Consider the following 23,635-nt stretch of genomic DNA (forward strand, 5'->3'; position numbering starts at 1 on the left):
CGATTCCAGAAAAATTAGAAATGCCAATTCCGATATCAATTCTTAAATATTTTAAATAATAGTTAAAAGTTACAATTTTGCTGTTAGGAGTTTTTTAAAAAAATTAAAATCCAAAGTTTTTTGATATTTCAATTTTTTGTGAAAATCCATAACTATTCAAAAAAAAATTATATTAAAAATTGTAGTAAAAGGGAAAAAAATTAATTTTCCTTTGCTATTTTTCATAACTTGGAAAAGTAATAAATAGTTAAATATCAGTAATGAATAATAATTAATAAGAATTCAAATCGCAAATTAAATTTTATTTTCCTGATGCCGATTCCAGAAAAAACTTCCAATTTTCCTATTGAGATTAATTTTCCCATCACTATCTTGAAGATTATAATATGGTCAAATGTACAAGGCACTGGGGAGAAATTATCCTCCCGAACAGAATCTGCGTCGGCTCAATATACAGTAACTCTTAGAGAATGAAATATACTTATATGTATATGGACTTTTAAGTAGTGTAGGATCGGTCCAGTCATTTTATACCTTTCATCAGTCCTCAGGACAGATAAGTCGGTCCTACAGTCCTAGCTATCTCAGAGTTAGATGTACTTTTTGACATTTTTTTTTGTTGTTAGGTAAGACGAAAGAATAAAATTAACAGCAATCAATGAATATTTCATTTATTTAAATATTGACAAAAAACAGGCTTTAATTTTTTGATTATAAACCACTGTTTTTTCGACAAATTTGAGTAGAAAGTTTAAGTCCGGGAGGTGTAACAATCCTTTTTCCTCTGTAGTCATGGGCCTGACTTCGATACCGGTTCAGAGCGAAATTAGACGAGTATTGTGCTGTTTTCGTCTTGTTTCGTCACATTATATTCCTTCTTCATTCCATTTAGTCAATTCAATGAAAGAAAATGTTTTTTTTTTAAAAGTCGTCAGACGAAACATTAAAAAAAAATAAAAAGGTTATCTTCGTCCTATAACTGTCATGCAAAAATGTATTTATTGACGAATACATTTTGTCAAGGTTGACGAAATTACCACTGACTGTTCGAGAATGTAATGATTATAACGGTTTTGGACAAAAAGCCAACACTAAGTAGTTTCTTTATCCTTATTATTATTTTTTTTTTTTTTTTTTGAAAGGGTAAGGATCAAAATAGACAACGTCAAGCAACCACGAAGTAGAGTCAAGCATGCTTATTTTTACACCCCACTTCCTTATATCATATACATATTTCATTATTAATATTCTTATTGTGATTAATGCCATTCATTGATGACTTTTTTTTGTAACTAAGCATAGTACATACACTTACTTCTACACAATAGACGACGACTTCGTTATTTAGTGATTGTTCACTAAAGAAGAGATTCACGTTGTTATTTCAAGTCCTTTGAACAGGAGGAGGGGGGAAGGATGACTACTCTGAATGTATTTTTTTTTTGTATTTTTATGTTGTGTACAAGTTACAACTTGTACGTTGAGCAAATTGTTCAATTTGCAACTCTAAAAAACAAAAGGATTCATCATTTTAAATGAAGAAATTACAGTATACTGCAATGATTGAATGTTCTTTAGATGGTCCATATATTAGTATTGTGTTGATCACTATCACTAAAGGTCGTGTGGAAAAGTTCAAGTAGTTCAAGTCGAGTCTCAATTCTTTGCACACACGTCCAAGTCGTTAAATATTTTCATTAGTGAGTCCAGTCATATTTATTTTGAGGTCATTTCAGGTCCATAATTATAATATACATGATGGAATTTTTATGTTTTTACAAGATTTTTTTTTCTCTGAGAAATGTAATATTTGAAATTTAATTTTTGAATTTTTCCAAACAAATTTAATTTATTTGGAAATAACTATGGATTTTCGATTTTTTTTTTTTTTTCCAAAAATATAATATTTGAAACTTAATTTTTGAATTTTTTATTCCAAAAAATTATATTTGAAATTTTTTTTCAAAAAATTTAATTTTGTGTAAATAGCTATTGTTTTATCTTATCAAAAGGTTTAATTTTTCAATTTTTTTCCCAGAAATTTTAACTGTTGGTGGATATCAAGGTTTTTTTGGATTTTTTTTTCAAAAAAATTCCACAAACCAAGCCTTCCCCAAAATATAATACTGCTGACCCCCATGGTAAAGGGCCCAAAAAGGAATTTTTACCCGGTTCGGTCTTAATATATTTTTTTGAGACCGATTTGGATCGATATTTTTTGTCCAAACCGTAAAGTACAATATAATTATTAAAACAATTTTTTTGTGTCTCAATCTATGGTTCTATTTTCTCCCCATTCCTAATTTATGAGTTATGCAACACGTTTATGTTCATATGTCGTTCTTGTAGCTGAGTGTTCTTCACAATTTTAAAGCACAACCGACGTCATCAAAAATTCATTTATATAATCGTTCTAGACCAAATTTTAAATGAAACAAGGTTTAACTCCTTTAAAAGATTGAATTAGTTATGTTCACCGAAAATCATAACGATTCCAGTAGAACGACGTAGTAGCTCTATGGACAATTCATTGGGAGAGAATTTATTCTCTTGAACTGAATGTGCGTAGGTTTAATTCTCAGTCCTGTCTAGAAAAGGATATTTACTTAATGTATATGAACTAATTGAAATACATTCTGCAACTAAAAGTTCAAATGCCCAGTCCACAGTAATATTACTCGTAAATAATTCATAATAACCAAGTAATTATTAAAGACCCACAATGATTGTAGCATCAGCTAGCTGTTCATAATTAAAATGAAAGATTTTGTAATTGAATAAGGTGTTGTTCATAGACCTTCAAATTGTAACTTGTACAATCCGCTTATACAAGTTGTAACTTGTATATATCAAGTATATAAATAAATGTATTTCATACATTCCCTTTGCTTAGTCAACTGCAAAATAATAAGAAGGAAAGAATAATATGTATAGAAAAAAAAAACATGACTTAACATTTGAGAAGTTAGTCAATAATAACGAAGTTGGCAAAAAAAAGAAATACTGAAGGAATCATTATAAATAAGTAACTAACAACTGACTAACTAACTAGTGCTATTGTTAGTTATATGTACATAATATAATAATAGACCTCTTTCATTCTGTTGTAAGTTTTTTTTTTTGAAAGAACAAGAAATTATGGTTCCTTCTCCATCTTACTCATATATTCAAGGATAGTATATTATTCATTCATGTGTGTGTTCTGGTCTTTTTCTCCTCGCCCATTGTCCTCCTTTTTCTTCTTTTTTTCTTCTTCTATTTGAAACTTGAGAAGTTTTAAAATGAATAAAAAATATAGCAATAGTTGAGTCTTAATGATTATCAATAATAACTGACCCATGAGTAGTAGTTTATCATTTTTTTCTTATTTTTAAAGAAGAAACAACTCAAAACAAGAAGAGGGGAAGGGAGTACTTTTTATGGAACTACTGACACGATCTACCAACACTCTCTTTCAACATATTTTACAGCCCTCTGAGGTTTCCTCTTTGCTATTTACGACATTAGCCTTGGTGCCTCACTCTCTCATTGACCACATTCACCTAACAGGCTTTTTTATGCGGTCCCTTGATATCTTGGTAAGGTACTAAATTGATGGCCTAATGCATATTTGATTACTCTTATATGGGGCTGATTGATGCTAATCTAATAAAACGTCATGACAGCTATAAGCTGCTCTCCTCTCAAAAATTCTTCAAACTGTTACCATATCACTTTTCGGTGTCCTTTTTAATGGCATACTCACAAAGTTATGTTTTCTACAATTCCAATTACAATTCTTGCTCTGCTTCTACTGAGGGATAAAAAAAATATATAGTTGAGTAAATCTACGCTCATATATATTTTGCCACTCAATATTTAATTAAATGACTATCATTAAGCTTCAGCTCTGCACTTTCTAAATATTATATTTTACCTATTAAGTGTTAAACACCATTATTAATTGGATCCATACTGCACACTCCTCCTCGTCTTCATTTTTAAACTTTTGTTCATGTAGTTTGAGGATATGACTGATCTTTTGTATAACTAAATAGAAATCGTTGATTAATGATTAATCAATAGTACACTGACCCACCATGAGTAGTGCTGGATCACTTTTTTTTTTTTTTAAATAAAATTAAATAAAAAAACCCTCTAAAAACACACACATGAAGAGTGAGTAAGTAAAGAAGGGGGAAATAACCCCGAATAAGAAACAGCACACCAACCGACACTGACTTTTTAGCTAGAGGTCAGACCCCATTCATTTTCTGATCGTTTATTTTTTTATTTTTTTGTAACGTCCTTTTGATGAAACAAAGAAGTATTATGTTGTTGTTTTTTTCTTATTATTTTCCCTACTTTTTAAAGTTTTATGTGTGTGTATTTGAAGAATTCCATTTTCTTTACGGTTTAGTAGTGTGTGTGTGTGTGTGTGGGGAGGGGGGTTTGGTTTGTAAGAAATAAATAAAGAAAGAAAGAGACATGACCAACGACTTCCATCTATATATATATATGTGTAGAATCTGCTTTTTTTTTTTAGACAATTACTACTAGTTATACATAGTTGTGTTTCTATATATATGTATGAACGTATTATGGCCATCAAAAGTACCTACCTACAATGCATAGATAACAACAAAAAAACCACTTGCTGTAAAAATTCCGTTCATAGTTTTGTCACAAATCTATATATATATATATAAAACCAGGAAAAAGTAGTTGTATTGTTATAAATGTACAGAAAAGTCAATTATTTGAATATTATTGTATATATGTATATAGTATCTACTCTTGCCAATCAACCTGTCTCCTCTCCCTGAGTTCTTCATTAATAAAATCTTAGTGTTAGATTCGAGCATTGCTCAAACTCTCCTGGGGAAAGACTCCACTTCATGAATGGTGATAATTTTCTGCACGAATTTTTTTTTTGGAAGGGGACATTTGACTATATGGGCTATGCTTATACATGAATTCTAGACTGTTGTTAAAATTAGACAATAGACAATAGCCCTCTGAAAAATGTATTAGCCCAAAACACCTCAGAATATAAACTACCTATGTACTTATTATTTATCGGGAGTTATGTGATTGGCTTAAATTCGAAGGGAAACCCCAATACAATACCGTTTTGTTCAATCTGAAACAAGGAAGCAAAGCGTTTTACGGAATATGTAAAATAGATTGGTTGGTTCTGGAACTAGATAAGAGGGACATTTGTCTGCATTTAATATGTTTTACTTAAAAATCACCCGTAATATTTTTTTGCAATGTCTATTCGATGTATGAGACGTTGACAGAAGATAATATTTTTGATTTGAATCCAAAATTACCAATGTATATGTGGTATGTAAAGGTACGGCATTACGTAGCCAAACAGGCTAGATACAGGTAACCCTGTATTAGCTTGATTGGTTTTTTTTATTAGACACGGGCTAGTATGTCTTCTGTCAAGCACTGTTCTAGACACACGGAATAATTGGGCATGTAGTTTAGCTTTTTTTAATTTCTGTTTCCTCATGAAGAACGGAGTAAAAATAAGGTTGACTCATATTTTCATTTTTTCAATAACCAACCATTACTCCTTTCATATTATCCTCATGTAGAATGCGATATAGAAATCTATCTTTTTGACTAGAAAAGAAACGATTTTGTTTATGTTGGATGAAATATTCGTCATCCTATTACAAAAAAAAAACATTAGTTGACAAGTACATTTCATTTACTAATAGCTGACGAAATACTTGCTGGATTCAACATGTAGCTCAAGTTTTTGAAAACGTGCAGACTATCATTAGTGTTGTGTGGATCCTTATGTAAGACTGAGGACTCAGTCCCGTTCTTTTCATTATCATTCGGGTACAGATTGGTCCTAAAAACTTATTAAGTTCGGTCCTTGATGACTTTACTTAACTTTATTTCTTCTTTTTTAATCAGTTCTAGTACTGACAGTCCTTAGGACCGGTCCTAAGACTGGGTTGGACCAAATTAATAAGGACTGACAACACTAGTTACAGTGTCCAATGTGATTTATGCTCCTTTTTAAACCATAAAATATATTTGTAAATAAGAAAATAGCGTCTATTAATAGTTTTTACTGCTTTTTTCAGTGTGATACCATATAGAAATTTGACTCATCATTACTCGAATGTTTCTTGTTTTGATGATTATTTGAGTTCAAAGAAGGGGTCATGTACAAAGTACGACGGCAATTTTGCTCCCCTTTCTCCATGTTTGCATTTGCAGGATCGAAAGGAGAAAATGGGGGGTAGAAATACGGCATCTTCCAAGATTATGTATAAATAAAAAATATAGTTATAAATAATTTTTACATCTAGATATCAGGGGCGTACGCAAAAAAAAGTAAAGGAATTTTTGCTTTTTATTAGGTTGTTTTTTTTTGGTTAGGACCAAAAAAATTACACGAACAATAAGTTATTTTTTTTTTTAAAGATTTCTTTTCTAAAAAAAAGTCTATTCTGTGTATAATTTTTTGTGAATAGCTATGGATTTTTGTAATTTATTTACCAAAGACTTAATATTTCAAATTTTTTGTCAACAGCTGTGGATTTTGAAGAAAAAAAAACCGAAAGATTTAATTTTTGAAACTATTTTTATTTTTTTTTAATACCGAAAAGTTTTATTTTTCGTCAATAGTTATTGATTTTTGTAACTTTTTTCAAAAAAATTGAATATAATAAAATCTAAAAACCAACCCCTCAAAGAGATTTATATATATATAATCCTGCGGACGTCCCTTGATTTATATTAAAACCAATACCATTGAATTGGCCCTGATTTGCTAAACATTTATCTAACCCTCTTCTCTTGTAAAGTACACTATAGCTTTTGTTTGCAATTTCAAAACCCCTTAGTACGTAAATTATAACATAAAATTATGGATAAATGCAAGACTCAGGCATTCTACAAAAGGATTGATTGTTTGAAAAAAAGGAAAAAATGAGTCCATCTCATTTTTTACTCAATCCTTCATGAGGAAAAAAAAAAAAAAAAATAAGAAAAACAAATTACATTATAAAATAGAACGAAATATGAAAAAACAATACGAAATTAAAGCAAAACTTGACTCGACTATACGTAGAACTACACTGAGCTGGAAAAGTTTGAATACAATCCCACACGTCTAATATGAAATATTTTTATAATGAGGAATTCTTTCGCAAAAAATATATATTTATTTATTTATATTTGGTATCTTTTTTTTGGGGGGGATGCAAAGAAAACCCCAAAAAAGGGTGGTATGTGTATGAGAATTGTAAATAATAATTATCTTCAAAATATGCTAGTAAAGATGATGAGATCCATGGTTTAAATGTTTCTATAAATATATATATATGTTTTAGATATTTTAATCCCCTTTTGTTTTATTGAAATTCAACAACTATGTATTGAACATTAATAATCATTATTAATCAGTTCCTCATATTTTTTTTTTTTTTTGGAATGGAACAACACGTGAGGATTAAATTTAATATATATACACAGATAAGATGATTTCTTTGTACGGATCATGATGGTGAAGATTCTTTGCTATTGTTATTCTTCAATCCACAACTTTGTATCATTTTACAGTAATACATATATATCTATATATAGATAAATAAAATAAAGTATGGATCAAATTTATAGATGGTGTTATTTTTTTGTTGGATATTGAACATGATAGGAGTAGGTAGTAAGTTGAAGATAGCAGCAGCTCATTGACTTCTATTGAAATCATCACGGCCTTATTCAATCATTTAAAAAAAAAAAAAAAAAAAAAAAAAGAGTTGATGAAGTAAATTATCAAATTACAAGAGTTTTTGGCTTTACACTTCATATTATTATTTGCTTACTAAGATTTCGTATTAATTGTATCAGTAACTTGCACTCTTCTTCTAAGGAAGAATAAGTCGTAGAAGTAGTGTATTGTAAATCTTGTTCTTTCATATTCTTTATTAATAACTTACTGCATATTTACCCTCATCTCTCACTCTTAACGATACTCATTTTTTTTTTTTTTTTTTTTTACATTTCCGTTACAGATATTTGCGCGATTTTGGAAGGAGTTTCTTCGAAGTTATCATCATTATATATGTCTTACATCAGTGTCATAATCTTCTTCTTCTAAGATAATCGCCATTACTACCATTAAGAAATAGAGAAGACGTCTTCATTAGGAGATTCTGTCTCTTCTCCGTCCTCAAATTTCCTCATCTCACCTTTTTTGGATGGATGACGACTGACTGCTACAAATATTACCTATAAATATATTTTCATTGATATATAACTTGTGTCATCGGCAATATTATTTATCACCCTGATAGATCTCAACAAGATTTGATCATCTTTCCTCCTCATCACGAAGAAGAAAATAACAATAATAATTAAAGAGTGAAACTTGATTACTATTTGTTTCTTTCAACGTTATATTATTTGTATAACTTGTCTCCTCCTTCAAACACACAAACACAAACAAAGTTCTTTCAAATTAACAAAAACAAAACAGAAAGTGAAGATGAATGATCCTGTTCAAGATAAACCTCAGGACCTTTCTATGAAAACCTCTCGAAAGGTAAAACATATCCCTCCGCCTCTGGATTTAAATGCTCGAACACTTGTAGTCCATGAAGAACCTGCTACTCCACTACCTAAATCTCCCTCGGAACTTCCTCGAGAATGTTTACCTCTTCGGAAACGGTAAGTCTTCCTTTGTTTGTTTTGTTTTTTAAATTATTTTAATAATATTATTTTTATATAGGGCATTAGTTGAAGTACGCAAGGATTTGGTCTGCAAATCCCCCAAGAGCTCTGGGTTCTTTAATCCGTCGAGTCCACTCCGACTCCCTCTTCATCCGTCCTCTCATTCTAGTTTAACTCCCTGCTCAGCAAATTCCCATTCCTCCAACTTTACACAATTTCCTCTACCCCCTCCACCACTCATTCCACCCTCATCTGTGGCTGTAGCTGCGGCGGCAGCAGCAGCAGTTGCTATTAGTTCGTATCCAAAATCTCCGTACCTGACACATGTAAATGGCTTTCCAACGCCGCCGACAGAACTACATTCCCCCTACCCCTGGTCAGCACCTCTTTTCTCACCCTTTAGTACTTTCTCTACGTCAGCCCTTCTCTCCCCTGTTCCTTCCTATCCTTCAAGCACGAATTCCTCCAGAGAAGAATTACCTCCATTGGGTGCTCCTCCAGGATCATCCTCCCTTTCTTCCTACGGAGAATCCGACTCTAAAAGAAGGTTCTACTCTTTTATTAGCATTATCTAAAATAACATGATTGACCGAACCTTTCATTTATGAAGTAGGTTCCTGTCTACAACGACCGGATACGGATCATCCAATAGGGATCCTTCAGGTCTTCCATCAGCCGCTGCGGATAGCACATCTCCAGTTCCCTCCTCGCCTCTTCTCTCACCTCGTAATTGGTCTCACACCTGGCCTACTCCGATTTGGCAGTGCTTTGTTGGAGGAACGCTCGTCAAGTTTCTCATACCCAATATTGAGACACCCTGGCAAACTGTGGAGGATCTCAATTGGAAGGATAGACTTGCACTTAAAGTGGACTCTAAGAATTCCTATCAGTATGCCCCAGATGGACTTACTATCGTTAAGGTAAGGTTATTATTTATTAAACTTCCACTCTTTTGCAAGTCTGTGCATTACCATAGAACATTAGAGAGTACATTACTACAATCCCCCTTGTTCTTGACAAATGATCAACTTTACATATGATGTCCATTCAATCATTAATAGAAGGACTGACAATTAGGGATGCTCATAATCAAAAATTTATTCTGTTCGATCTGTAATTTAATATTTCGAATAATCAAATGAAAATAAATGCCTTTTTTTCTAATAAAGATATGTGGGTAGTGACCCATAGATACTAGACAACGCACTTGGGAGAAGAATATTCGCCTGACAATCAGTTTGCGTGAGTTCACTTAAACGAAATTTTACAGGAGCGTCCGCAGGGGATGTACTGGAGGGGTTATATCCCTCCCCAAATCGAGGAATTTTGCTTTTTACAAGAAAATTTAATATTTGAATTTTTTGTGAATAGCAGTGGATTTTTACAGAAGAAAATTTTTTGATAAATATGATTTTTGTGAGTTGCAGTGAATTTTGGGATTTTTTTTGAAAAAAATTTAATTTTTGTAAATAGCTCTGGATTTGTTCATTTTTTCCCCGAAAACATTTAATAATTTAGATTTTTTGGAAAAAAAATTGAAAAATTAAAACATTTTTTTCGAAAAAATCAAGTCCCTGACTAAGGCCCACTCTATCCAGACCTGACAGGATCTCAAATTCTAAACTCTAAGAAGAAAAATTCAAATGACTCTGTAGAGTTATTTTGAGCCTGGATTTTTTATATTTCATAATTTTTTCAGTCATTATTATCGTTTAAGTCCTATTGAGTTTTCCCAGGATCCGTGCATCTGCAGATAAGTCTTGTCGGACGTTAAAAGGTCCCATTCTCAAAGCAAAGATTACATCACTAGAAAAGGATGGCATAATTTGAATTTTTCAACAGAAACTTGACTTGAGTAAAATTTGAGATATCTTGTCAGGATTAGAAATAGACAGGGTGCCATATTGGCTAGTCTTGTACATTAAACAGCCCCTATAGAGTATTCCTTAGATAATTTAACATCTTTAGTAAAAATATGACAAGAGGAGAGAGAGGTTGATGGCTTAAAGGGGGGGGGGGTTATTTATTTTCTCAAGATGGATAGATAAATATCATATAAATATGAGAATAATAACACTCTGAAAGACAAGAGTCTATACCAACAGCAACAAGAGGAAGAAAAAATTCTCGAGTACGCTCAAAAATTACCTGACATTTTCATGTGGAGAGGGGGTAGGGGGGGGGGGTTACTGATGAGAATGATGACCATCATAATATGATGAATTCAACTCACAAAAGAAATTCGTTAGGTTATTATGAAATGTATTGATTGAAACAAAAGTTTGTACACTAGAAAAGTTAGTTATTGTACTATGACGAGGAGATCCATTGGATTGAGTCCCCAGGGGAGTGGTTGTTGTTTCTACTCATGTTTTTCTTGTTATTATTAAATTTGTTTATAATACATTTAATATGTAGCTGTTTTTTTTTTGTATGTATGACTCTAACACCCCCCTCAGCCCGCCTTTTCCTTGTGTTCTTTCTTCCTTAATTGCAATAATAAATGACGATGATAAACAATAAAGTTTGAAGAATAATTGGCTTATATTTTTTTTATGTTACCCTTACTTAATTCGTAGTAGTGACGGTTTTGTTTACTAGTGTTGGGTTTCGGACTTTTAAAAAAGAGAGAAAAATTTGCTCTCTTTGATCTTTTTTAAAGAAGAAAATTTGTGTCCAATGTTTGTATTTCGATATATGGTTGCAAACCGGGGTTTGGACCCAAATATCCGTGTCCAGATCGGTCTATTCAAAAATTCGATATTATTTGCAATAATATTAATAAATATTTCATATATCTCATTTGGCTTAATAAACCATCGATATTTTTGTGACAAATTCCAAGGACAGATAGTTAAGGACTTGTCTCAATAACCCTAAGGACTTATAGGACCGGTCCTGAGACTGGTCTGTACTGGACCGAATTAATAAGGCCCGGCAAAACACTACCTGATAGTCCTAAGGACTGACGGTCTTAAGACTCAACTGAACCGAATCAACAAGGACTTACAAACACTACATATTGATATTTTTAGAATGGTTCATCTCTCTCCTTCCCTCTTAGTCTGAACCATGCTGTTGATATGTGGCTTGTTAAAACAAAAGCCAGTTTGGATGACATATTTTGTCTTTTTGACGAATTATAATCAATTTCTCTCAGCAAATTATTCTGTTTAATCCTTTGGTGGGTGGCTCCTACAAGTGGTACTTCAACTATCAAAAAATCATTTATCACAATGAAAAAATTAGAAATTGATAGATTTTACAGTATTTTAAAGGGGCTTAACGGTGCAAAATGAACCTTTTCATGAATCAAATGAAGGCTTTAAACTATCTATTTAACATGATAATGACTTGATACTTAATTTAGTTTGTTCATATGTTAAGGCACTAAATAATAAGTGGTAATCTAACACAAAACCATCTTGAACCAAAAAAAAAAAGAGACACTGTTCAATATATACCTAAAGATATTTAGGTAAGTCAGTCATCGTTTTTTCTACACCAGCAAGCAGACTTGACAGAAGGAAGATTCATAGTTTTATGTTTATCCCTCCTTGGAATGTTCCATGGTGGGAAATCTTCAAATCCAATAAAGTATAGTCAATATTCGTCTTGGGTATATCTATGTCTATGAAATAATGGACTATATATAATGTAAAAAAAAAAGAAGATCTTTATTTTTGTTCAATATCTTTTTTGTCTTTAACTTTGTTCTCATTATAAAGATACATTATTATTAATACCCTACATAATTTTATCTCATTTTCCCCCTTCTCTTTCATGATGATTTCATCTACAATCATACATAGATGGATGTGATAAATCGCGAGATCTCAGGTCGTACCCCCAACAATAACAACAACAACAGCAGTAATGGTTGTGGAAACAATGAAATAATCAAAACATCATCAGATAATAGCAGCAGTGTTATTGGGGGATCCTCATCCTCAGGTGGAGAGAGTGTCACTATTTTACGTCTCCGCATGGCACCTCATCGGGGAGATAATTCCCCTGAAATCCTTGCTGAATGCTCCTTGGATCATCCTTTTTTTGTCAAAGAAAAAGGTAAGTCTTTTTTCTTCTTTGCAAAGCTAATTGCTCTACCCATTTTCCCCCCAAAAATACGTTATTCATTCTCTATATACCTAAGCGGGTAAAAAAAGAAAAAGAACGAAGCAACAGGTAAAAAGAGAAGGAGAGAGAAAATTTTTATTTATGATTGTTTTAACTTTTTCTCCCTTTTCTTCTTTGTGTGTTCGTCTATATTTTCTCTCTCTTTATCACTCACTTCTGTGTGCAGTAGCAAAAATAAAAAGGAAAAAAAAAAAAAAATTGTTGTAGTTGAATGACGCGCGCATTTTACTGCTCGTGACCGGTCATATCATTTATACATGGATATGTTGGCAGTGAAGACAAAAGCAAGCTAGAATGATTTTTCTCAAAATTGTGTCTAGATTACATTTGTATTCTTGGACGAATGATCCTCTATTTCCAGGAACAAATATTCAGCCTTTGAGGAAGGCTCTGATAATTGTAGTTGATGTATTAAAAATATATCGTCATTAAAAAAATAATTAGAAATTGACAGATTTGATTTGAACGGCCATATTGGGTCTAAATGAAGATTTATAAGCCAAAGTAAGGTTATAAAATATAATTAACACTCTTGGATATCTCAATTCATCCCAGAAATTTGAATACAAAGTCTATAATTGACTAAAATATCTCCATGAAATATTGAATGCATTTATGAAGTAGAAAAATGAATTGGGATTTTTTCCTATGAAATATATTCAAGATTGTCTTTTTTTTTTTTTTTTTTTTGTTAACTCATCACATGTATGTACTCATCTAGCAATTTTTATTCCATCACTTAACCTTTCCACCTCCAAAAAAGGGAAAGGAAAAAGGGCCAAAAATTAACTGGTTGTAAATTATTCACAACCATGTGGAACTATTCTTCATCGGATAGTACTAGCTACTATTCATAGCCAATTCGTTTCAATACGCATTGAACCCTAATAAAAGACGGAAGAATTAGAAAATAAATAACTTAGTCCATAGAAGTTGTTGCGACTGCCTTTGTGATAATAATAAAAAAAAGAAGACTAAATGCCTATATTAAATACTACTTGATGCCAAATAAAAACATTGATATTTAATCCAATTAATAGGGATTGAAAATCCCTATTAAATGTCTAAATTTGTACTTTTAAATCTATTTCGAAGGATTAGAGACGAGAAAATAAATAGAATAATTGCAGATAAAAATTGTATCCTTGCAATTGTATATTTAATCTACACTTTATAAATATGAATCCATATTGCTTCAGAGTGACATTTTTAATACCTATTAGTCTCTGATAAGGGATATATAATGCAATTAAACATTAAAGAGATAGATTTTTGATAGACAATAAAGAATTGAGGCTCTTTTATTTGTTGGTTCCATTTTGGCATCCCAATACACGGCAGACGTTCAAGTCTTTCCTTAATATACATAAATAATATTTTATTCTTATAAAATTCGATGGCGTAGAGCCTTAAAATGGCCGAAATCAACTATGCTAACATCTTATAAAAACCCTCGATATGCATTGTTGTGACAGTCTCAATTTATTGAGCATAGTTACGATTAAGATACTATGAGCTATGATTTTAATTAATAGTTTAGATTTCTAGTTGAATCTAAAGAAAAACACATAACCTTGTCCGAAACGTTGACTTCTATTAAATTACATTAAATGAATCTTTGTCAATAGACGTGATAAGAATGAACTCTGGGAAAGAAGTTCAAAGCGCATATACATAATTTTAAACGAATCAGGGATAAGAAAAAAACATTTTTGATTGATATGCATGACTCCTCTTTCATACCTCTGGAAAATAAAAGTATTCAAGAAATGAAGGGAAAATAACTCGAATGACGTCACAAGAGATCTATTTTGGTTTCATTAATTAATGAGCGACTGGAGGGCGGTTCTAAACAAGGGCCGACACAATACTATTTATTATTTGACCCAATTTAATCTTGTATCTCTCATAATTATAAAATACATTGATTGTTTGTTAATACGGGTCTCTTAATATTTCTTCTGCAACTTAAAAGTGCGTCATGCACTTGCTCTTTTGAGTTGTAGTACTTATGTATTTGGGGCAAGATGTGTATTTGAGAAGGGGAGTGAGTCAATACAATCTTTAGAAAATATCTTGTTTTTTGAGTGCCTTTTTTTATTCTGCTCTTATTGTTATTGTTTTTATTTTGAGGAATAATAAAATAATAATTTGTTTTTAAATCTATTATTTTGGTTGGTTCAGAGTGTTGTGTTGTTGTTGTCCTCGTTGTCAAAAGTAGAGGGGGAGGGGTACAAAATCAAAATGAGTAGAAGATTCCCTACCAGGAGAGCAATTAGCGTTCTTTTGAGTCCACCTATTTATTTCTTCTAATAGTAATTATTTTATTATTATTATGACGATAACTACAAGTGTGTGTATGTTGAATATCCAATATTATTTAAGTGAATAGAAAAAGAAGATTCAGGGATATAGAGTATATTTATATATTTGTTGTCTACAAGTTACAATTTGTACTTCTAATGACCTCTTATTTAATTAATACATCGGTCATTTTAATTTATTACCAACTACTCTTGATATTGATACATCTGATGGAACTCTGTGAGGGACACTCTTTAACGTAAAGGTACAGGGAAAGTCCTTGTACTGCAATTTTGTGTATACCCAAGAAAAAAGAATAAGATATTTTTCTCTAATGATTCTAGTTACTTTTCTCTTCCCTAGTCGATTAAATAATTGTGCTCATCAAGCCATTTTTGGTACATATTACTTAAATTTAATTCAAATATCACTGTTTATCATTGACGTCAAGTAGTATTCAAAGCAAGCGTCAAGTCTTTTTTATTCATAAAACCCTTTGTGATGTAGTTTTATCCTTAATTAATGGGTGTACATATTTAGCCATTTCTAAGGGATTATCTCAATATACATAACTTGGTTATAATTCAAATATCTATTAACACACATTAACATCAAGTAGTATTGAGTCTTTTTTATTCATAAAACAATTTGTGATGGAGTTATAGCAAGATTTATTGTAGATTCGTACATTTTATGTAATTAAAATATCAACTATGAACACTCAAGATCCTTAAATTATGATTAAATTGATGAATTCAGTGTTAGATAGATTAGGGTATTAAAGCGTAAGCATTTATTTTTGGTATATAAAAATAAAAGAAACTAGAAATGAACGTAGTAGGCCTGAAGAATATTTTATAAAAGATCTGCCATGACGTTTCATCTCATGAAGAAAATAAGCGAGAATAACGACATAGAAAAAAATTACTTCGTTTTCCATCCTCAATTCTACTCTGATTCTATCAAGGACTTAACTTAACTGCTCCTCCTTGTTACTCTCCGTGATTTATGAGTACAAACACCCGTGATGACATTTTTACTTAGATGTTTCCTTTGCAAGAATAACGGTAACAGTTTTTTTAGAAAATGATGAAAAGCAATGCTCCAGTTGCCAACAGCAATAAAACTCGAACGCTAAAAATGCTTAGGATTTTTAAGCCTATGGATATATCAGGGGCGTCTGCAGGATGATAGATATATATATTTATGTTGTTGTTGTGGGTTTTTTTTTTTGGGGGGGCTTAGTTTTTTTTTTTTAAAGCGAAATTAAAAAATTAAATTTTTTTTGAAAAAATTACATTTTTTTGGAAAAAGTTACAAAAATCCATAGCTTTTTACAAAATATTAAATTTTTTATTTTTCTTGTCTAACAAAATTAAAATTTTTGAAAACAAAATTCAAACATCTTTAGCTGTTCACAAAAAAAATCCAAAAACCATTAGCTAAAATTTACAAAAATCCATTGCTATTCAAAGAAAAATCAATTTTGGGAAAAAAATTGCAAAATTTAAGTAAAGCTACATCCCTTTCAGCCCACGTCCTGCGGACGCCTCTGTATATGTCTACTCATTTTTTCTCCGAGAATATGAAGGAAAAAGAAACCTTTTGATGAGAATCAAGTCATTTCATTTATTTTTATTATATATTTAAAAAAAAAAGGAGGCGGAGAATATCCCTGGGGCCATCACTCTTTAGTTTTCCCCTATTCATTGACTCTTTTTCATACATAGGTAGGTAGTATGAATGTATATAATACCATTTGGTATGGTAGGAGTGAGTGACTGTGTGAGTTGGTTGGTTACTTATCATACATACATACATAGATATCGTGTAAGGAAAGAAATGAAAAAAGAAGCCCCAAAGAAATAAAAAAATAATAACAATAAAAACAAGTTTGGTTTTTTTTTATTCTTATTTTTTTCTTACAAAAAAGAATCACAATGAGGTTGATGAGATATTAGGAGTAGCAATAGTAATGGTTGGACTGGTAGTTGATTGCTACAGTCATACCTTTACATACGAGTTTTCAAAGCAGTCATCTATCCTACATGAAATAACTATGTATTAATATAGTAATGAAATAAAGTGTCAAAATTAACTATGGGCGTCTGCATGATTATATATACATATATATATATTTGATTTTTTTTTTAAATAAATCGAAAATAGAAATATTTATTTGAAAAATTTTATTTCAAATATTTAATTGATTAATTTTTTTTTTTTTTCAAAAATCACCCGTCATTTACAAAAAATTAAATTTTTTGGAAAAAAAAATTCATAAATCCACAGCTGTTTACAAACAAAAAAATTTGTTGTTAAATTCATAATATTACATTTTTGGACAAAAATCAAAGACTTTTCAGAGAAAATTGATTATTTTTGGTACATTTAATAGAAAAAATAAATTTCAAATAGTACATTTTCTAGTAAAAAACAAAATTTCCTTAATTGGGGTTGGGGACTACAGCCCTTCACGCCCACTCCCTCTGAACGCCCTTATTAACTCCACATCTTTACTTGTTAATTGTAACAATTTCACTCTTACAAATGCGCTCAATATCACTACTCTAGATATTAAGTTTTGAACGATATTTATTACCTCTATAGTCTTATGACAACTCATTATATTATTGCAATGCTCCTTTCAAAGCATTCCTTGAGTAATAAATGCTTTCTGCATGTACCACTTCTTTTAATTTGAAATGACTTGTTGGCCAATCTATGGACTTGAGGAGTAGGGTAGATGGTATTAGGGGTGTGTAGATATATAATCTTAAATTCCCGTACAAAACTATAAGTATAAGTTTTCAGGACTGATATGCAGAACTGAAATGGACAGGACTGCAGTGTTCAGTCCTATAAAGAGATCAATACAGGCCTTAACTAGGAGTATCTCAATAATAACGCGTATGTTAGCGCCTATTTTTGCTTGGAATCAACTTTGTATCTCATTAAAAACTCTCATTTCAATACAAATTTTTGCTTTGGGGCTAGGATATTTGACCCAAATGAACTTGAATTCATCAAGTTGAAGCGGTTTTCTCCGTGTCTCGTGTCCAACTCTCTACCAGCTTCGAGTATCTCAATAAAAATATCAATATTAATGCACGGAATCCACTTCTTATCTGAATACAAACTCGTGTTTACAAAGCAAATTTCCCCTCAGAACCACTTCGTATGTTGGATTACTCGTATCCCAGGATGTTACTGTATGATGTACATATATGACGCTCTGTGTACATACATACATAGATGGATAACCTACCTACTACTACCACCACCACCACCTATGTTTGTATGTATGTAAGTAAACCCCTGTCTAGCGCTCAAGGGCAGGAAAACAAGACCTGTAATAGGAGTTATTAATATGGTATTTCAATGCGTACCTACAAACATAGATTGTATGTTTGTAGGTATACAGATAGAGACGCAGGACTGTGACTCCTCTCTGTGGTAGTGAGTAGCAGCTCCTCCGGGTCATGCTGGTGACGGGCCTCCCTTCTACCTCCCTCCCTTGACCCCCATTCATAATAATAACGATAAATAATAATTCCAACTACATATGTACAACATAAATGGCCCATTCAAGCGCAAAATATGTTTTTTTCTTCTTTTCCATTGTGTTTTGATACACATCTTTCCTTAATTGATTTTATCTCTTTTTCGCGTAGCACAGAAGCCTTTTAGTAAAAGGAGAGGGGGATAACGAAGTCTGCATAGGAGGTGTGTGAAATAAAACCTGATTAGGAATACTGCTTAATATTAATTGTAGTAGACATAGTAATTACATACATTGTTAAATCCCGCGTTATAATGCATTATTCAAAATAATATCCAAAATTTGTATTTTAGGCCATCATTATTCACAATGGTGGCTGCTTTTAAATAAAGGCTTCTTTGTTAGCTATGATGATATTATGACCATGGACACTTCCGGAAATACCTACTCTTCACATTCCCTTGTCTCTTCAGAGCCTTGATTATATCTGATGGATGCACTTTTCTATTATATCCATATACGAGTATATAATTAAATTTCAACCCTTGGTTTTTATAACCTAATTTGGGCCAAGGGCGGTGAAGATTTAGCTCCTTGCATATGGTCTTTTACAGCTGAAGGGATATTTTCCTCGATCCATCTGGTTTGAGGGTTCTAAATTTATTCAACTTATTTTCTATGGATTGTACTTTCAATAGATTATACTTTGGATTACGAAAGTAAAAGTTTTTTCTGATTTTATCAGGGGTTAGGCTTTTAATCATTAAAAAAGATGAATAATATTTTAGCCAATCTGAGGTTGATTGTAATGAGTAAGCCTCCTTTGGATTTCAAATCTTATTTTTCCTGATACACAAAATTTTGTTAACATTTACGTTCGGGAACTTATTTTTAACTTTGTTTTATGAATATACATGGAACATAACTCCCCTAGAAATCCTTCGTGTTACTCTACGTTTTTACGAGCAAATTCATACGTAAATACTCAATATTTGAATGTATTTTCCTCAAGAATGAAATAATTAGGATAACAGCTTCAGGAAAAAAAAAGAAGGAATTCTCAATTAATATTTTTTCAACTCAATACTGTGTAGAGTTGTATAAAATTTGAGTTTACCTAATTGCCTGCGAGATTTTATTAATTTTTACATACCTTTAGTTTATATTTTATAAAACTCTTAACATATTCTTAATAAATCAGGGAGCACTGTATATTAATGGGGGATTTATGCTAAGAGTTGTATTAAATATAAACTACTGGCATTTAAAAATGAATTAAATCTGCAGGTGTCCATATCTTATGCAACTCTGTATAACTCAATTATACGTTCTTTTCTTTATTAATATGACGGTACGCTCGATGTTACATATAAAACACCTGCAAACATATTCCATTAATATGACAATAATGTTATTTCTTAAATAAAAAATGACTGTACGGATTACATACAGAAAAACTTATATATATATACATATCAGAAATTAAATGTCAAATATTAAATTTTATAGAGAAAAACTTCGAAATTCCCAGCTGTACACAAAAAAATTAATTTTTTTTTACAAATTTGAATAATTAAATTAAATTTCAAATATTACATATTATAGTAAAAGGCAAAAATTCCTTCATTTAGGGTGGGGGGGGGATACAGCCCCTCCAGTCCACTCCCTACAGACGCCCCTATATGTATATATGGAAGATAAATATTTGACTGTAGATTTCGCAAGTAAATGTTCATTTCACGGTTTTTCTAATGGTTCCTCCGTCACTGAATAGTCGATTAATAATCTTCTCATTGACTTATTTTAAAGGGATATGACGTATACCTACGTAGATTGAATACAATCGCATGCAAAATGTCAAGTTTGTTTCTGGTTATTTAATATAGAGCAAGATTGCTCTGACAATATAGATCAGTGACGTAGGTGTTACTCATCTTTGTGTTCTAAATTATCTAGATTTTTTAATCTTCTCACAAATAAATACAGGAATATCTTCTCTAGCATCTTTTTTATCTTTCAAGTGGTAATCATTAACTCGGTTAATGCCGCTTAAAATGATCAAATTAGATAAAAACTTGATATTTTAAAAGATAATCTATAATAAAGTATTTTTTTTTCTTTGTGCGTGTGTGTTTGTTAATAATAACACATTTAAATGAATAAAGTATATAATATGTTGGTGTAAAAGTTCTACCTTGTGTAAAGAAGGTTCAACCCAAAAAAAAAAAAAAAAAAAAATTAGTTGAAGAAGGGAGAATATTTGTGATGAACATATTACAATATTTCTTGTATGGTCGATATTATGAATGTGTAATTTTTGATTAATTGATAAGTACATATAATGTGGCACATTATAAAGATCAAATGTGCATAGTTATATTACTAGTTAATACATGACAAAAATTCGTAGTATTAATAGATAAAAATAAAATGATAGAACCATTAATGAATTAAAATGCCTGATTTTGTAATTATGTATTTTAAGAAATCGGAATTTGTATAAAATGATTGTAAAACGTGCAGCCAAAAATGAGATACAGGATTTTAAATGTGTGTTTTTTGTTGTTTTTTGCTAATTACTTGACACAAATTTACTTTTAATTTGATTGGATCTTCAATAAAGTGTTAATATATTGAAGGAGTAATATTATACGGTTCTAGGTAAATTAATTTACTTACTTTTAGTCTTTTCTGTTGTATCTAAACTATAGATATCAGAAAAAGAAGAAAAATGAAAACAGTTAGGAAATAAAGAAGTGTTATTTGGAGTCACGGATCCGGGGTCATTGAACATATTTGGACAGAACTCGTTACCCAATGTTACTCCTAGTTATGCTCTTAGTTGAAGCTTGAAGGGATGGAAAATTTGATAGAAATAAATGAATGTTTCAATAGTAAAGACTAAAAATAAAGTTCTATCCTCTAATTGAAAACATGAAAAGTAGTGATGTGCCGATCACGCTTTGATACATTTATGATGGAAATGATTAATTTTACAAGGAGATAGTATCTGTGACATTATAAAGTTCTACAGTTATATAAGCAATGATGAAAATCCAGTGTAGAATGGGCTTGCTAAAACTAAAGGAAACCGTAAATAAACATGGTAACCCTGACAACTTGAAGAATCTTTAGGAGGAGAGAAAGAGTAATGCTCATGACGTTTTGTTAGATTAGCTACAATCAGTTGTGACAAGAGAAGAAGGAGAAAAGTACATAAACAAGGACATTTGCTAGAATTACTCCTATGACGATGCAAATTCTACTTTGACTCCAACATGGACTTACAATTATAACTCTGCAAAAAATTATCAAGCTCTTGTCTTTTATGAGCACACACGACTGTTCAATCAGAGTTTGAAATAATTGAATCTATTTAGGAAAGGAAGTTCACTGCTCAGGAATTAAATAATAATGACAACTGCTTAAGAAAAGAAAATCCTTCTTTATATTACCAATTAAAAATTAACAGGCAAACTAAAAAAACCATCAGATTTAGATCATTGTATATAACTCTTAGAATAACGAATGAGTAATCCTAATCGATCAAAATTAAATCAATCATTTAATTATGCTGTAATTAAATAAGTATTTTAAGATGAAGAAATTCCAACTTTGATCTACAACTTGTACGCAACATTTATCAAGATATACCTATATTTAGACTAATAGAAATACAAGGTTAGGCCATCATGTAATCGGGCTTGCTCGAATTTTCAATTTGATGTATCGACTCCTGGGCAAGACAGACAGATTTTGAATAAACACGCAAACAATCATAGTCTTTTTTATTATTTTATTATTGCTAGAATTTTCAATTTGATGTATTATACCGACTGCTGGGTAAGAAAGACAGATTTTGAATAAACACCCAACCATTCATCATTTATTATGTCAAAATGAGATCCTGAGATTGAACCCTTAATACCTACATATGTACTGTATTTAAGCTTAAGAGGCAATTCATTAGTGGCAGTGGATACTAGATAGATAGACATTAAATATCTTATTTTTTTACATAATATTACAATAGGCTGATTGATTGATGGATTTCTTAATGATGGTAACCAGTTAATTAATCTTTTGTTATCTGTGGATGTGAGTTCTTTCTTTTCTTTTGTTCTATTCTATTTTATAAATACATACATATTTGTTGTGTACAAATTCCGATTTTGTACAAGTTTTTATTTTATTTAGAAAAGGTAATTTCAGTCTCATTTTTATAATTTTCTGTCTATGGTTTCAGATCGTTCAAATTGTAGCCTCTACAATCTGTTCATACAAGTTACAACCGTACAGATATTGCAACTTCTACACAACCATAGTTAGTATTTACTTACAGTGGAGAAAATAAATATTTTATCTTATGCCGATTTTGTAAGCTTGATCACTAATAAGGCCTTTCTATGGGATTGAGATCGGATACTAGCTAAGCCAGTCCATGACCTTAATGTGCTTCTTCTTGAGTCAATCTTTTATTGCCATGGCCCTATGTTTTGAGCAATTATCGTACTGAAAGACTCATTAAACAACCCATTTTCAGTGCCTTGAGGGAAGTGGGTTGTTTTCCTAGTCCATCCTCTCTTCCATGCAGTAAAGTTGTCATTTCCTCCAAGCAGATAAATATCCTTTAAACATAAACTCATTATTTTTCTTCCTTCAAAACAGATGTGTCACTCCAAAGATCTTGAGATATTTCTTAAGGATGATAAGTATCAAAATATCGAAATCTTGGGGTTCTATACGTGTTACAATAATTGATCACTTCCGTTTGATTATATTAATTATAACTTCAAACTTTGTTTATTGAAAGTTTATCGAGTTTACTACTCGTTCTCATTTCGTCTGACTGATTTTAACCGTAACTCAACAATATATTACAAAGAACGGTAGAACATGCTCGAACTGGCAGCCTCCTATGGCCTGAATAACGAAATTTGAACAGGGGAATATTCATCAACGTTACAAAGATGGGCGTAAAACTCATAAAGACAATTATGTTCTACA

General features: G+C 31.2%; 1 protein-coding gene across 2 annotated transcripts in view; it reads left to right on the top strand.

Moving 5' to 3' along the window:
• The window catches only part of LOC121123659 (uncharacterized), a 35,047-nt gene that overhangs the window by 2,323 nt on the left and 9,089 nt on the right, over positions 1-23,635 (top strand). The window contains exons 2-5 of one of the 2 annotated variants that reach the window (XM_040718792.2): positions 8,028-8,682; positions 8,744-9,232; positions 9,296-9,605; positions 12,498-12,753. In XM_040718792.2, coding sequence (XP_040574726.1) covers positions 8,501-8,682; positions 8,744-9,232; positions 9,296-9,605; positions 12,498-12,753 — 1,237 coding nt within the window. In that variant the 5' untranslated portion in view covers positions 8,028-8,500. The remainder of the gene's footprint in view (positions 1-8,027; positions 8,683-8,743; positions 9,233-9,295; positions 9,606-12,497; positions 12,754-23,635) is intronic. The other variant, XM_040718793.2, reaches the window with a different exon arrangement.

Source organism: Lepeophtheirus salmonis, chromosome 8 (assembly GCF_016086655.4).
Source record: "Lepeophtheirus salmonis chromosome 8, UVic_Lsal_1.4, whole genome shotgun sequence".
Classification (NCBI taxonomy): domain Eukaryota; kingdom Metazoa; phylum Arthropoda; class Copepoda; order Siphonostomatoida; family Caligidae; genus Lepeophtheirus; species Lepeophtheirus salmonis.